Source organism: Puma concolor, chromosome B3 (assembly GCF_028749965.1).
Source record: "Puma concolor isolate L17-30 chromosome B3, mPumCon1.1.hap2, whole genome shotgun sequence".
Classification (NCBI taxonomy): domain Eukaryota; kingdom Metazoa; phylum Chordata; class Mammalia; order Carnivora; family Felidae; genus Puma; species Puma concolor.
The window spans coordinates 69,306,497-69,324,505 of record NC_141672.1 but is presented as its reverse complement, the minus strand read 5'-3'; the positions used below and the strand labels follow the sequence as shown (position 1 = coordinate 69,324,505).

At 35.7% G+C, this 18,009-nt stretch overlaps 1 protein-coding gene across 3 annotated transcripts in view; it reads right to left on the bottom strand.

The window, feature by feature from the left end:
* The window catches only part of PRKD1 (protein kinase D1), a 338,608-nt gene that overhangs the window by 70,981 nt on the left and 249,618 nt on the right, over nt 1-18,009 (bottom strand). For all 3 annotated transcript variants that reach the window (XM_086710009.1, XM_086710010.1, XM_086710011.1), the window contains exons 3-4: nt 9,782-9,913; nt 7,995-8,155 (exon numbers count right to left, since the gene is read on the bottom strand). In XM_086710009.1, the coding sequence (XP_086566135.1) occupies nt 7,995-8,155; nt 9,782-9,913 (293 nt within the window). The remainder of the gene's footprint in view (nt 1-7,994; nt 8,156-9,781; nt 9,914-18,009) is intronic.

Here is an 18,009-nt window from a genome sequence, read left to right as displayed (position 1 = left end):
TTTTGCAGAATATTTGATAGGGCCATTACTTTGAAGAAAATATTTTGGGAACACACAGCTCTTTCCCCCTTGCTAGCAAGTTAGAATCACCAGAAATGTCTGGTGATAAAGATAAAAGATAGAGCCACCTATTACTTTAGTAGTTGATTGTAATATTATACTATAGTTTTGTTTTTATTTTTGTTTCCCTTGAAGGAAGATCACAAGAATTACAGTTTTTCATCTGTAATGAAAACTACTGTAGAAAACAATGTTAACTATGCAAATAATAGGCATATTAGGATAATGTGGCATACTACTTTTCATTTAGCACCCAAAGAAGCTGTTTCCCATTATTAAATAATATAATTCCTGTACCCCATTTTCATTAACTGATAGGAATTTCAGAAAAAATTAACTATTAATTATTCTGATATAATATTTTATTTCTCACATGACCTGTGATGAAGAAACCTAATAACTTTATAACTCATGATTTTTTTTGTTTCTAGCTTTTAGCTATTATGAATAAAGTTACAAACATGCTTCCAACAATATCATTCACATTGGCGCCCCCTCAAAATAAAATACTTGGGTATAAATCTAACCAGTTATGTATAAGATCTTCTCGAGGAAAACTATAAAAATTTGATGAAAGAAGTAAAATAAGAACTAAATAATGGAGAAACATTCCATGTTCATGGACAGGAAAATTTAATATTGTCAAGCTGTCAGTTCTTCTCAACTTGATCTATAGATTTAATGCAATCCCAATCAAAATCCTAGCAACTTATTTTATGGATGTCAATAAACTGATTCTAAAATTTAGGAGGAAAGGAAAAAAAAAAAAAAACAGAATAGCCAACATAATATTGAAGGAAAAGAATAGAATTGGAGGACTGATGCTACCTGACTTCAAGACTTACTATAAAGCTACAATAATCAAAACAGTGTGTTACTGGTGAAGAAGAGACAAGTATCATATGACTTCACTCATATGTGGAATTTAAGATACAAAACAGAGAACATAAGGGAAGGAAAGCAAAAATAATATAAAAGCAGGGAGGGGGACAAACCGTAAGAGACTATTAAATACAGAGAACAAGCAGAGGGTTGCTGGAGGGGTTTTTTTGGGGGGTGGGCTAAATGGGTAAGGGGCATTAAGGACACTTGTTGGGGTGAGCACTGGGTGTTACTATAGGGGATAAATCACTGGATTCCACTCCTGAAATCATTATTGCACTATATGCTAATTTGGATGTAAATTTAAAAAAATAAATAAAATAATAAAAATAAAAATAAAATCTTAAAAAAAAGAAAGAAGAGACAAATAGATCAATGTATCAGATTAGTGTGCCCCGAAACAGACCTTCATAAATATAGTCAACTGATCTCTGACAAAAAAACAAAGGCAATACAATGTACAAAGATCCCTCAACAAACGGCACTAGAAGAACTAAACATTAACATGCAAAAAATTAATGTAGATGCATACCTTACATATTTAGTAAAAATTAACTCTAAATGGACCACAGACCTCAATGTAAAGTACAATACTATGACATTCCTAGAAGATAACGTAGGATAAAAACCTACATGGCTTTGGATATGGTGATAGCTTTTTAGAAATAAAATCAAAGGCACAATTCATGAAAGAAACATCTGATAAACTGAACCTCATTAAAATTAAAAAAATACTTCTGTTCTGCAAAACACATTGCTAAGAGAATTAGAAGACAAGCCACAGACTGGGAGGAAATATTTGTAAAATATTTGCAAAAGATAGATCTAATAAAGGATTATTATCTAAAATATACAAAGAACTCTTAAAAATCAACAATAAGAAAATAACTTAATTTTTAAAATGGGCCAAAAACCTTAAAAGACACCTCACTAAAGAAGACAGTGCCTGGGTGGCTCAGTCAGTAGAGCATGAGACTCCTGATCTTGGGATTTTAAATTGGAGGCCCACATTGGGTATGGATATTACTTAAAAACAAAAATCTTTAAGCAACAACAAAAGAAGATATAAGCAGACAGCAAATAAGCATATGAAAGAAGCTCTACATCATATGTCATCAGGAAAATGCAAATTAAAACAATGAAATACCACCATATACCTATCAGAATGGCCAAAATCCAGAACACTAGTAACACCAAAGGCTAATAAGGACAAGGAGCAATAGGGACTCTCATCCATTGCTGGTGGGAATGCAAAATAGTACAGCCACTTTGAAGGCAGTTTGATGGTTTCTTAAAAAACCTAACATACTCTTACCTTATAATCTAGCAATCAAACTTTATGATACTCAGAAGAGTTAAAAAAAGCTTTTGTCTACATAAAAACCTGTACATGGATGTTTATAGTAGCCTATTCATAACTGCTCAAAATTGGAGGCAGCCAAGATGTCCTGAGGATAAATAAACTGTGGACACCTAGACAATGGATATTATTCCATGCTAAGAGGAAAGAGTTGTCAGGCCATGAAAAGATATGGAGGAAACTTAAATGCATATTACTAAGTAAAAGAACCCAATCTGGAAAGGGTACATACTGTATGATTCCAACTAGAAGACATTCTGGAAAAGGCAAAGCTATGGAGAAAGTAAAAAGATCACTGGTTAGCAGGACTGGGTGAAAGGGAAGAGGGAAAACAGCTGGAGCACAGAGGATTTTTAGGGCAGTGAAAACACTTTGTATGATACCATAATGATGAATACATCATTATACATTTGCCCAAATCCACAGAATGTACAAGGCTGAACCCTAAAATGGGACTTTAGGTGATTATGATGTGTCAGTGTAGACTCATCAGTATTAACAAAACTACTGCTCTGGCAAGTAATGCTGATAACAGGGGCAGGGAGGCGGGGGTGAAACAATGCACGGGTTGGGGCAGGTGGTATATGGGAAATCTTTGTACCTTCTTTTCAATTTTGCTGAGAACCTAAAACTGCTCGAAAAAATGAGGTCTAAAAAAATGAAAAAGCAAGAAATAAAAAAAAATGCTTGTACATATCTTTCTATATATGCCTATACACATTTCTGCTGAATATAAACCAAGGAGTAGAACTGTGGATTCACATGTTACTCATATGTTCAGATTTAGCAGATAAATGCCAACCATTTTTCCAAAGTTGTTGAACCAATTTATATTCACAGTAGTGTATGAAAGTTCCAGTTGCTTAATATCTTCATCGATACTTGTTATTATCAGTTTTATTTTTAATGTTAGACATTCTGGTATAGAGATATTTCACTGTAGATTAACTTTAGACTCCTTGATAACTAATGATGCAAAGGACATTTTTATGTTTATTGATTATGTTCTTTTATAAAGTGCTTTTAAAACAAATATTTTTGCCTATACCTTAAATGGGGTTGTCTGTCTTCTAAATTTTTATACATGTTCTTTATATATTCCTTATATATTTACATATATGCATCTTTTATAATATACATATGTTGAAAATATCTTCTTCCATTCAGTGACTTGCTTTCCGTTCAATGGTATTTTTGCTGCAAACAATTTCTGAATTTTAAAGATGTCTAATTTATCACTTTTTCCCTTTGACATCAGTGATGTGAGTCCTGTTTAAAAAGGCTTTCCCAACTCCAAGTTCTTGTAGATACCCTTCTCTGTTAGCTCCTAGAAGCTCCCAATGCACCATGAATTGATTTTGTATGTGGTATAAGGTAGGATCAAGATTCATATTTTCCATACAGATATCCAATTGGTCCTAGAAATATTTGTTGAAAGATCAGCCTTTTTTCATAGCAGTGATATTCTTGTCAGAAATCAGTTGGCTTTGTCTATATACGTAGTTTCTCAACTCTCTTTGTTCTGTTTGATTGGTTTATTGTTCTGTTGTTGCATAACACCACATTATTTTTTGATACTCAGACCTTGTATAATCTACACTGTCTTAACAGTCACTTTATAATATGTTTGGAAATTTTCCAGCTCGGTTCTACCTCAGGAGTTCTCAACGCCAGCATGACTGACATTTGGTGCCACTTTGTTGTGGGGGCCATCCTGTGCACTAATCTCTCTGCAATTTCCTTCTAAGACATTGGTCCCTTAAATCCTAATTGCTTTGGTTGCTTTTGGGCACCTTCAAATATTTTGTTCTGTTCTCTTCTGTTATATTTTATTCAGCTTGTATAATTGTCTCTTGTAGAACAGTTGATCAGATACAAGCTTCTTCATAGCTAGGAGCAGAAGTTCTGAAAGATTATTTCACTTTTTGCCTAAGATTAAGTCTTGTATAACACGGTTTCAATTGATTTTGATTTTTCCCAAATACTACAAGAACATTTGTAAGTAAAAATAAAAAGATGAATAAAGCATAGAGAAATGATAAGATTATTTAATCCTGACTTCTCTTTTGCAATTTTCTTAAGACTATAAAATTAATATGGTCTTAATAAGTATACTTATAGTATATAATATATACTATATATATAATATAATAACATATGATACATATATATACATATATACACATAATATATAATATATATAATACATATCATACATAATATATATATAATATATATAATACATAATATATATAATACAACATATTAATGTATACTACTCAAGGACCTACTGAGTTTTTCTCATTTCCTTCTAATGCTGGTGATGGTGTGCAGAGAGGTATACACCCCTGCTGAGCTGTTATACCATAAATTGACTTCATTTTGGGTCTTCTTAAAAGATGGACTGCTTTATGGTTGGTATAATGAATACCGTTTACTGCCAAAATTGATGATAGATAAAGCCTATCATATGATTTATGTTGTTATGCTCATTTTCTATCTTAGTGGCATTATGGAAATCTGAGATTCAATTTAGGTGCCAAAAATGAATAAATTAATAGAATTATCAGTGTCTTAATCTGTATGTGAAATGGTGATTTTATAGTCAAAATAAGTCATGAAGTATGGATAGGAGAAACATTTTCTTACATTTGAGAGAAAATCTATACACTTGTCATGGCAGACTTGCAATATGGGTGATAACATGAGATTAATAAGCAACGTCATCTTTATCTTGGTCATCATCTTTTTTGGAAATGGAAAAATATCCCTTATGGTATACAGAACTAAAAGGTTTTACTAGTATTGACATAACATTTCTTTTGATTAGGCATTCACTCTAAATTTTAAATGGTAATTACTGACCTTTTCTGCCTTGCCCAGGGATAAAGAGGGACATATTCACTGTACTCCAACATGCCTGGGTACAGCGGGGTGTATACAGGGCTTTGTTCCTACATAAAGTAAGTAGCCAAGGCATGACCATGACCCAAGGCAACTGGAAAATACGTGCCCTCCTCAAAGCAGGCCAGTGTTTCTTCCTTCTCAGGTATTGGATAAAACAAAAGATAAAGAGGTATCCTATGAAGGCACAAAAAGCTTTGACACATGTAAAACATGGCTTTCAGAGCCAGCATGTCAAATAGTATCACAAACATTATTTCCACGGGCATTTCTTATTTAATGGCTACCCGTTGGGCATTTTACACAAGTTTATGAAAGTTTAGGATAACAACATTTTTCAAAGTATTTTATGGCCCCAATGTTTTCTCACCTCACAAATATCTGATTTGATCACAATTATACCAGCATTCTTGACAGACATCGTTGAAATCTGATTTTTAAAAATATATATTAAAAAAAAAACATTTTAAGCATTCTACTATAAAAATTTCCATTCAGCAATAAAGCAGTAGTAAGTTTCAACATTTCATGTAAAACATAACTTGTGATCAAGTAATTCAAATGATGAAATAATTTAATTTGGCTAAATAAAGCAATTAAATAATTTGATTTAAAAACTTGTATTATAGTCTATAGATAGGTAACCTAAATTATATTTATATATAAATGGTATATATTTATAAATATATGCATGTAAATAATTTAAATATGTAATTTAATTTATACTTATAACATGTAAATTATATGTGATGTTTTGAAGTATATATATGCATGTCTGTGTATATATGTATATACATGTATTTGTGTGTATATGTACATATTATAAAAAGTTGAGAAAGATCTAAAAGAAGAATCTTTAGCATTAATCATCTAATTTATTGTAATAATGAAAGGCTTTAAAGCTTTAGATTCGTTGTGGATGTTAAATAATTTTTAAAGAATATAAAAACAATATATAATTAATTTACAATTCTGTTTCTTAAACTTACTTGTAAGTGTTCTATAAATAGTATGAGTCTCAGTGACTATCTTTTTTTTTTTTTTTTAATTTTTTTTTTTTTCAACGTTTATTTATTTTTGGGACAGAGAGAGACAGAGCATGAACGGGGGAGGGGCAGAGAGAGAGGGAGACACAGACTCGGAAACAGGCTCCAGGCTCTGAGCCATCAGCCCAGAGCCTGACGCGGGGCTCGAACTCACGGACCGCGATATAGTGACCTGGCTGAAGTCCGACGCTTAACTGACTGCGCCACCCAGGCGCCCCACAGTGACTATCTTAAAAGCAAGAGTAACTGCTAGCACTTGAAAAGTCACTACTTAAAAAAATTCAAACTAAATCAAGGAATTTTAGAATTGGGAAGCTGACATGAGAGTTATTTGAAAAAGTAAATAGCTTTTGATTTAAGCACCTTTTTTTTTTTAATGTCTTTATTTTTGAGAGCGAGAGAGAAAGTGTGAGTAAGGAAGGGGCAAAGAGAGAGGGGGACAGAGGATCTGAAGCAGGCTCTGAACTGACAGCAGAGAGCCCGACATGGGGCTTGAACCCACAAAGTGTGAAATCGTGAGCTCAGCCAAAGTCAGACACTAAACCGACTGAGCCAAACCAGGTGCCCTAATTTAAGCATCTTTCAATGAAAATATCACTAGTTCCAATTAATGCAACATTATGGAATAATATAAAATGATACACATACATTCTGAATAGTTACCAAACATAATATATTCTTCTAGTTAACAGCAGGATTAAGTACTTGCCTTCCTCCAACAGACTCACTTCATGAAAGACTGAAAACACAACAAACTCTCAATTTTAAGTCAGTCATGGGAAAATAGTATGACATTTTCCTATTTACCAAAATGAGCATGCATTTGAATTATATGTCTTGTTCATGCTATAACAAAATTGAAGTGATAAGGATCACAACAAAATATTTTCCAAACAAGGGACTAATACAACTTTTGAGAGATGTCTTCAAAATTTATTGCCCTTCTCCACATCAAGAGGGATGAATTTAACCTTAAACTGTTTTAATAATTTTTAATTTTTTTCAATTGATTTTTACAATAGCTAGATTACTAAAGTCTTTAGGGGAGGGAGTAAATACAGGAAATTTAAGGCCTCACATTGTTCGCCTATTTTCCTATTTTAAATAATTCACATAATTACCACAATTTTTACTTGGTTGTGAATGTTTGGAAAACTCGAATTTAAATTTTTTAAAAAATATTTAAGTCCTATCCACAAAAGTGTTTAGAGCTAATGTAAATACTTAAAGCATTTGAGTGCTATTGTTCTCATAGCATTTGTCAGTCTGTGTCACCCTGACAATACCCTGGAATGTATGCCAGTATTGCCAACAAATTAAAGACTTTCATTATTTTCATAAGAACAAATTTAAACTTTTCTCCCAGAATAAATATGCAGCTATGTCACAAAGCACTCTACTAATCTTCAGAGAAGAATATCTTTCATCTTTGGTTTCCCAATTTTGACAAAGTGTGTTTTGCAACATTCACATGTTAGTTTGTGCTGGTCTGGCCCTATGACCACGATGAAACCTTACATATTTTCTAACTGCACTGAGCTCATAGATGAAAGCAAACTCAAAGTCGTTGGATATTTGATGAAGCACTGACCAGTCTACAGTACAAACCCTGAAGAAACACAGTCAATAACACCCTGGCTGTGTCCTCCCCTCCCGGGGTGCTGTCTTGGATTGACACTGTCATCACATTGTCCCACAGATCTCTCATGCAAACGGATAAATGGAAAAACAGGAAGCTGTACCAGGAGGGGCTCGTCAGGGGCACTGGTGGAGAGCTCAGCAGATGCTGTGCGGATGGTGCTGAGCCCAGTGAGAGAAACATTCGAGAGCCTTCTCCTTCTCACGCCACTGCAATTGTTGGGGATTTTAAATGCACATCTCTTATGGTAATTCAGTCCGCATCCTGGAAAGAGAAAGTAAAAATGATTTTTGTTCAACCGTAAATTAAAAGCTCTTCTAGTACCAAGTTATGCATTTTTAAAAATAGTATTGTTTTCGTTTTTCTTGAGGCTATTTATAAATTCAAATTTTCTTTTGAGCTTTTTCTGTTTTCTTTTCAGAAATTGTAAATAAGGTGGGTTTTGAATTCTGATTCTTTTGGACGAGCTCAGCAACTACTCTGGTTATCATTTTTGTTTAAATGTTCTTGGATATAATGGACTTGGACTTTAAGGGATCTAGCAAAAACAAAAACAAAAACAGAAACAAAAAAACCCAAAACCAACCAAACAAAAAAAGAAAAAACAAAAAACAAACAAACAAACAAAAAAAAACCAAAGAGATCGCCTGAGGCTTTTTTAGCTGCCACAAGTTAATGTGAGTGGACACATAAGGGAAAGTTAATCACAGTGCATCACAACTTTTGAATTTGATGTGAATCCTGGCTCTATAATTTTTTTGTTTACATGACCTTGCACACCTCAGTTTGGCTATCGATAAAATACGGATAATAACTACCTTGTAGAATTGTTAAGAAAACATGTTACATTTCTTTACATGCTGGTTTCCACATTTTAGATAATTAGGAAAGCACCATTTTTTGTTTGATATTTCCACTATGTATAGTTCCCTGTGTGTCACACAGGAGGCCAGAAAATTTCCATAAAGCCACACTTCAGGCAGTTTCTTCTAAGTCACTGTCACCTAACTTGTCTTCTCACAGACAGAAATTCAAAAACTGTGGTTAGCTTATTTCTAGGTTGCATCATAAATGCTTGGTTATATTGGCCAAAGTTCAAACAGCTCTACCTCCTACAATTCAGAGAGAACACTGTATGATTGGAGTATTTTTAAGATTTATAATGGTGTTCTAGCCACTTGAGTTTAAAGAGTTCTTTTCATGGTAAAGTTCATTTTATGGCAAACTATGCTATTGTTAGAAACATGGGCACAAGTTCCAGGCCACCACTCTACAGCTGATTGACCTTGCATGGTTTGATTAACCTCCTAAATTTCTGCTAATTTCAACAAACATTTAGCGCATGCCTACGAATCAAAATTCCAAATGGGGTGCCTGGGCGTCTCAGTCGGTTACACATCCGACTTTGGCTCAGGTCATGATCTCATGGTTTCTGAGTTCGATCCCCATATTGGGCTCTGTGCTGACAGCTCAGAGCCTAGAGTCTGCTTTGGATTCTGTGTCTCCCTCTCTCTCTGCCCCTTCCCCATTCTTGCTCTCTCTCTCTGTCTCTCAAAAAAAATAAAATATTAAAAAGAATTTTTAAAAAATATTGAAAAAATTCCGACTTAAGAAGCAATTATTATTTTCAGTTTGTTGCCAAAATAACCAACACAAAAGAAACACATCCACGTAGTACAGGGAAAATGATATGAGAATCAGGTTTCCCAGATCAGAGCAAATAAGCTGAAAACAGGAAATGCAAAGAAATGAACAGAGCAGAATCCATGCATCCCCAAAATTGCTGGAAGACATAAAATTAAGAAGACATTATTGTAGAGGGCACAACATAAGCAGGTAACTTATGTGTTCCAGCATGGGATCGACTTGGTTGGGAAGGAAAGACCTTACCTTCGCATTTAAGGCCTTGACGCACCAAACCCCACAGCATTTCTCCACAGTGATCACAGAAAGCCGGAGCTCTATACGAGTGAACAAAAAGAGCGTGGGGACGAATTTGAAAGTCTTCAAAGGTGGCAGAAGCTGTAAAAATAGTAACATTGGAAAATAAGTCAAATAGATACTCTGATCTATAGATAATTAGCATACAGGATAATTATTTTTTTAATGTTTATTTAGTTTTGAGAGAGACAGAGACAGAGAGAGACAGAGTGCAAGTGGGGGAGGAGCATAAAGAGAGAGAGGGAGACAGAATCTGAGGCAGGCTCCAGGCTCCCAGCTCTGAGCTGTCAGCACAGAGCCCCACGCAGGGCTGGAACTCAGGAACTGAGAGATCATGACCTGAGTCAAAACCAAGAGTCTGATGTTTAAGGGACTGAGCCACCCAGAAGCCCTCAGGATAATTAAATATGTAAATATGGATTGAACTCTCTGGGCAAAATCAGGAAAGATAAGATGCAACATTGCTTGGCTTTAGTGGTGAGACTCCATTCTTCTCACCCACAGCTTTACAGCTGGTGGCAACCCCCTCGCTCTTCTTCCCGCTAGTCAAAGTTTCAGGACACTTTGAGGATAGGCAAAACGTGGAAGAAAGCATGAATGAAAGGACAGTTCAATAAGATTTACAAACACCTGCTCTCACTTAAAAATATTTTGCTTTTTCTTCTCCAAAAAGGCAGTAAGAAATATTAATAGAAAAAAAGAAAACTTGATGGATTGAATTTAGACAGATCAGAAGATGGTATACTTGACTATGACCATGAAAAGGTATATCAGAAGGGGGAGTGTCCCTCTGGGAGACAGGTAAGAAATCTGAGCAGCCTCTTCTTGGGGAGATAGAGTTGTTTGACCTCTTAAGGCAAGATAACCAAGCATTTATAACTGAGTGACCTCTTCACCAATATGTCAGAGAGATTTAATACATACACTGGTGAATTCCAGTCCACTCTTTAAGAAATACACGTTACCAAATCATATTCATGATGCAGGGTATGTTTTGTTTTCGCATATTGTTACTGAGTCTATATAACACTCCTGCAGAGTATTGAAATTGATTAATTTTTAATTATTTTTTCCAAATAATATTTCTTATTGTGTTACAAAAGTAGTTCATGCTTTTTGTTGTTGTTCATATCAAGAAATAGAATGATACAGAGAATTGAAAGTAAAAGACCATTCACTTTCCCCATATTCTAATGGGTAGGGGGTATACCTTTTGAGCCTTATTTGCATACATAGCCTAACGATGAGCCTACCCAGTACAGTCCAGAGTGGTGTCCTGGGAGGGAGAAGAACTGGATCCAGCTTAGACATTACTCAAATGATACTTCACCTAATCATCATGAGGCTGTTTCTCATACATAAAAAGAGAAGGTCTGACTGATGGTAACTTCTCCAAGCCCTAAAAGTTTACACTTCCGGGGCGCCTGGGTGGCGCAGTCGGTTAAGCGTCCGACTTCAGCCAGGTCACGATCTCGCGGTCCGTGAGTTCGAGCCCCGCGTCAGGCTCTGGGCTGATGGCTCAGAGCCTGGAGCCTGTTTCCGATTCTGTGTCTCCCTCTCTCTCTGCCCCTCCCCCGTTCATGCTCTGTCTCTCTCTGTCCCAAAAATAAATAAAAAACGTTGAAAAAAAAATTAAAAAAAAAAAAAGTTTACACTTCCATTAATGTTAGGACCATGTGTACTTGATTTGACAAGGTTTTATTCAAAGAGAATTTGGGGGGAAACTTAGGCCTTAAATATATTGTTCTATTCTTTCTCTTCCTTCTGGTTGTCTTCTTGCCTTACTTTTTCTACACACATTTGTTAAGCACCTTCAATATTGTCAATGGTACAATTGGGCATAAAGGTCTAATGATGAGTAACACATCTTTACAGAGTCTACCAAACTAGCAAGAAAGAAGAGTAAAAACAAACAAACCCACAATAAGTATAAAATAACTTCTAAGGTTCAGAGAAACTACAAAACGTGACCTAAGATACTAAATAGAACTAAAACTACAATCTGTAGGCGTTCTGGTTCCCAATTCATGTCCTTTTCACCACACCAGTGATACATCTTATCTTCCTTACCTCTGCCCAAAGAGTTATATCCAATAGCCCCATGATGTGGGAAATAAATAGTTGCAGTTTTCCTATTGTGGCCTTGGAGAGCAGGCTATCGGCTAACAAATCACTCACTGAGTGTACTTAGAAGTGCTTTTACCTTGCTAACTCAAGTATGCAAGGTGTGAGAGAGTGCATACTAAAAATGTAGGCCATTCACCTCTGCTACGTAGTTGTCCAAAATTAGGAGGACAACTTTGAGGGTATCGCATCTGTCAGGGCAAGTGACAATACAACATACAGGAAAGTGAATCACTTTCACTAGAAAGAATATTGCTGATGGTTCACATGACATACAATTGGATTTTAATAAGAGAAAAATTTTACTGGGTTGGTTTTTCTTTGAGGCTTGAATAAAAACACTTTATTCCAAATTAACGTGCTTTACTGTTGAAAATCACCTGTCATCAACTTATTAAAATTATTACTTTTATTCAGTTGGAAAGATAATTAAAATAACAACAATAATTAAGATTTACTGTGCTCTTGGTATATACTGGATACTATGCTAAGAGATTAAGTGTGGGAAGAAGAAGGTGATCAAAGAACCACAAACGACCATGTACCAACACGGCCTACATGAAGTTCCGACTAGAACTTACAATTCTTTATAAAAAGGATTTCAACTGAAATAAGTTTGAGAAATTGCATGTTAGGTTTCTCACTTTAAGATTCACAATATTATGGTCAATGCTTATCAGTAAAGGAGTACGATTTGGGTACTAATCATCTACTTTTGTGGTCTGGTCAAAACATGTCTAATTTGGGAATGCAAAATTCTCTTTAAAACTGAGTTCTCTTACTATTGGACAAAAAAATATTTTTCTAAATATCAAAAAAAAAATACTGTGTGCCAATCATTAACTCTTTGCTCCTCCCCCACTCCCACACACACCAGAAGTCACCCCTCAGGACCAAACATCTATGACAATACTATAATACCAATTAGTTAATAATTACTGTAGTTTTCAAAATAAGAAACATTAGTATTTGAGAATACTAATACTAAGGTGCACTTAGATATTTTTGAATTAATCAGAAAAAATATAAATAATTAAACTGAAGTTTTTCAATGACCACACTCCTTCTCCACTCACACCCCACCCCCCTAATTTATGTCAGGTTAAGTTTGTTTTTTCACTTTTTGAAGGGTATTAACATTCATAAGCAGTTAGCACCCTTGACTTATGTTTAAATGCCATTTTCTAAAGTTCAATTTTAATATTCTCCTGTTAATTTTAGAATAATTAAATACATTTTTAAAATAAAACTACCAAGTGTGGGGAGGTTTTCCATCCATTTGAAATCAAAGCACAACATCCATTCATTATGAATTTACCTGTTCTGCACCCTGGGGGAAATCAGCATTAGCTGAGTGTATGCATGCCATCTCACCTAATCACAAAATTGCACTTCAGAGATAATCACTTAGTACAGGAAAACAAAGTGAATGCTGTAATTCCATTTCACTTAAGTTTTGGAATCAAAATGGACAGATAAGGGAAGGAATATTAAAGAGTCTAGAGGTTCCAAGAGAGGAACAATGTGCTATCTGTCAGTATGTCATAATCAATCAACCGACCTAAATTAAAAGCATGTGACAGGGCTACAAACTCAGCACAATGGGCCCCTTATACTGGTATTTGTGTCTCTTTGATTTGCTCTATTCAAAGTCTATTGTTATGCTCCAGTGTGCAGGAGAGGAGAAAATGACATGCTTTCCTTAGTCATTGAGCATTTGAAACAGGTAATTGAGCCAAAAACTCTAAAATAATCAGTAATTCTCTTAAGGTTCATTATGAATTGTTGCACAAAATGGAATAAACTGTTTGGTTAGCAGCACAGAAGATGAGGCATCTGAAGCAAAATAAATAATCTCTGGAGGTCAAAACTATTTGCATAATAAAATAAAATAATGTCAGCTCCTCCAAGATTTCCAGTATTTTTTTTTTTATTATTGGTAATTTTGGCAATTTGGGAGAAGCATTAACTCTTTCCAGCATTGATGATTTGGGACAGATGCAATAAGAGAAAAGGTTAACATGCTGCAAGTATTATCTCATTCCATTTTTCACAAGCAATCTATGACGTAGGTATTATTATTATCCCCACTTTACAAGTGAGAATACTGAGTCTCAGAGAAATTAGGAGCTGTCCTAGGTAACAGAGGATCTTGGTTCAGTCTTCACACCCTGAACCATATGAATTCTCTAAGCCACTCTGAATCAAATTATCATATTTCTCTGTCCATTAAAACATTATGGATTGTAAACTGCATCTTTATTTTATGAGTCTCTAGAGAAGATTTTTTAGAATTGCAATGAAATATAACACATTATCCTAGTATCATGCATCCTTATCTCAGAGATGTAAAAGATACTGGGGAGAAAAAGAGTCCATGAAATTAACACGTAGAATGAAATTAATTCAGTTTGTGATCAAATATCCTTTTAAAAGCTTTCTGCATGAACTTCATTTTTTGAAATCCTTCTGCCTCCAAACAAATTGGGAGTTAGTAACAATAACTGGTTTCTAAATTGTTACAAAAATCAAAGGTAATGCATCACTAACAGCCAACTGGAATTCTGCATCCACGCAATAACCAGTGTTGCCACATTCAATTGATACAGTCTGGCCAAGAGCAAAACATTATGAAGTTTCTTTTTTTTTTTTTTTTTTTAATTTTTTTTTCAACGTTTTTTATTTATTTTTGGGACAGAGAGAGACAGAGCATGAACGGGGGAGGGGCAGAGAGAGAGGGAGACACAGAATCGGAAACAGGCTCCAGGCTCCGAGCCATCAGCCCAGAGCCCGACGCGGGGCTCGAACTCACGGACCGCGAGATCGTGACCTGGCTGAAGTCGGACGCTTAACCGACTGCGCCACCCAGGCGCCCCAACATTATGAAGTTTCTTAAAGCTCTTAAGATTTGTAGATAAATTTCCTTTTTCCTTAACCTCCAGAATATTGAAAATAGCTTCTGGATACCATTCCCACATAAATATACCTACTCATCAGTTTTAAGGTATGAGGTATGGATAAGGAACCATATCTACTTGCATATCCTATCTTGCATCCAGACACACACATAATATACATACATCATCCTCTGTTTCCTGAGAGCTTCCATTAGTGCAATGATGACTCCTGACATATCAGTTTATTGCATTTATGAATGTCAAATTAAAAAAAAGATTTTTTTAATACTGAGACCCAAACACTCCTCTGTAACTTCTACATGGCCCACGTCTTTCGTAAAATAGCTCATGGTGGCCAGGAAGTCCGTTCTTCAAGCACAGAATTGAATGATGCTGGTTTTATTAGTATATCTACAACCTACCAGGTAATATAGTGTATGTTTGAAATACAAAAATGACAAGGAAAAGTACATGTTGTTGAGGGTTCAAAATCAAACGTGGATGAGAGACCCATAACTAATCCTAATAGAAAATGCAGAGATGCAAACACCAAAGAAAGGGTGACTAGAACTAACTGGGTCTCTCAGAGAAAGCTTCATCAAGGATGACATTGAACAGAATCTTGAAGGATGAAGTGTGCTACATTTAGAAAAAAAGGGAATGGGATTAAGAGAGAACATTTTTATGTAGTCTGATTTTACTTAATTATAGCCAATTTTAGGATTATCTACATATTTCTTTATAATTATAATTACTGTGAATTCTTGATATTTCATCTTTGCTGCACTGTTAGGACAGTTAGCAAAGTGACTCCGACTTTCCATGCGCATGTACCTGAAGGATGACAATACATCATTTCCATGCTATTGTGGCCCAAGTATTTGACAGTGCTTGCAAAATTAAGCTTGCATATATCTGTACTACCTCTGCTTACCCATACACTCATATCTGTCCCCTGAGGCTGGTGATTTCTTTCTGCTTCTTCATTTGTCCCAGTCCCTCCAAGCCACGGGCTTTTTTTTTTTTTAATGTTTATTTATTTATTTTGAGAGGGAGAGGGAGAGGGAGAGCATGAGTGGTGGAGGGGCACAGAGAGGGAGAGAGGGAATCCCAAGCAGACTCTGCACTGTCAGCACAGAGCCCAACCTGGGGCTCAAACCCACAAACCAAACTGTGAGGTCACGACCTGACCCGAAATCAAGAATTGGAGCCACCCAGGTGCCCCACTCCAAGTCATGTCTGTACCAGTTTCTCCCTTTGAAGAAACGAGAGATGGGAATTTCTATTTTTGACTTACATCTGACCAGAAAAATGTTAGTGAGGTGCAACGATGGGAACTTGGGAGGCTATGAATATCCCAGAGGGTATAGCAGCCAAGAGAAAGAAACCCATAAAATGTGTTTAGATATGTTGATTAGGCAGTTCAGAAAGTTCTGGGAAAATATTTTATAGGTCCACAGCCAGAGGACCTTAAAAAATGGCTCTGAAAGGAATGATCTCTCAAGCCAATTGATAGCACAATAACAAGTTACCCTAATTAGGAAGAAAAAGGAGGGGTGGCTACCGAAGCTGGCATAACTGCTCAGGGAAGTCTCCGATCAGCTCATACTGGGAAAGAAAATGCAGCAGTTACAGAAGGAGTGGCACAGAGTCCGGTGAAGGTGAATGTGGCTCCAGTTAAGGAGAGCCACCCCAAGAAGACGAAGAGAACAAAAACCCAAAGCTCTGAAAAAGTCTGAAACACAGCAAAAGACCTTTCAGTTGTGTTATATGTGGAAAGAATGAAGCAGAGATAGTCCTGAACCATGAAAAACAAATAGTTTAATGCTAATACATGAAATAGAAAAAGCTAAACTCTTCAGCTACAATATTTTCCTGTCTGTCCTAGGAGAAGGGAACTATTTTCAAACAACAACAAAAAATTAGAAAAAAAAATATATTTGAGAAGAAAACAGAGTAGATGAACAAAGACTATCTAAGAGCGTTAAATGAACTATTTTAAACAGGCCCAAACATTTAAACAGGCCAAAATTATATAGGAGGGCTCAAAATTCACTTTTAAACTTTAAAGGTTTATTTTTTATTTTTTATTTTGAGAGAGACAGCATGAGCAGATAAGGGACAGAGAGAGAGGGAAAGAGAGAGAATCTCAAGCAGGTTCTGTGCTGTGTGGAGCCTGATGCGGGGCTAGAACTCATGAACCATGAGATCATGCCCTGAGCCGAAATCAAGAGTTGGAGGCTTAACCGAGTAAGCCACCCAGGTGTCCCCCCAGTTTCAATCTTAAGAAAACACCTACCGCAATATTTAGCAATATTCTAACAGAATCTTATTGGGCTTAATGAAATTATTCTAAAGGCCCTCTCTAAGAAAAATAGAACATATTCTGATAGGAATGGGAAAGCTGAAAAGGAGAGTAATGAAGAAATTTAGCCCTAGTTGCTTTCAAAATAGTCTGTAAAACTATGATATTTAAAAATGTGCTGGCTGTGCATAAGAAAAAAGAGAAATTAAAAAAGACAGATACCAATAGTGCAGTAATCCATTCTATGTATGAATTTAAAATATGATAGGGGCGCCTGGGTGGCGCAGTCGGTTAAGCGTCCGACTTCAGCCAGGTCACGATCTCGCGGTCCGTGAGTTCGAGCCCCGCGTCGGGCTCTGGGCTGATGGCTCGGAGCCTGGAGCCTGTTTCCGATTCTGTGTCTCCCTCTCTCTCTGCCCCTCCCCCGTTCATGCTCTGTCTCTCTCTGTCCCAAAAATAAATAAAAAAAAAAAAAAAAACGTTGAAAAAAAATAAAATATGATAGAGGAAATATCATAAATCAATGCAGCAGGAAAACATTATTTAACAAATGATTAGTAATTAACTAACTGGGGGGAAAATACAATTTAGGAGCTTTAGGAATTAAGGAAACACAGCAAATTTCCTATGTTATATGTGTGTGTGTGTGTGTGTGTGTGTGTGTGTGTGTGTATACACACACACACGTATGTATAATATCATATTACATAAATTATACCTGGTGAGTAAAAACTTAAAACACCAATCCAAGAAAACAGAAATGAATGCTCATCAAATCCGTAAAAGAAAAATGACTTTAAAAGTAAGAGGAGCTCATAAATCTTAACAGTGATGGAAGAAAGTGAATGGAA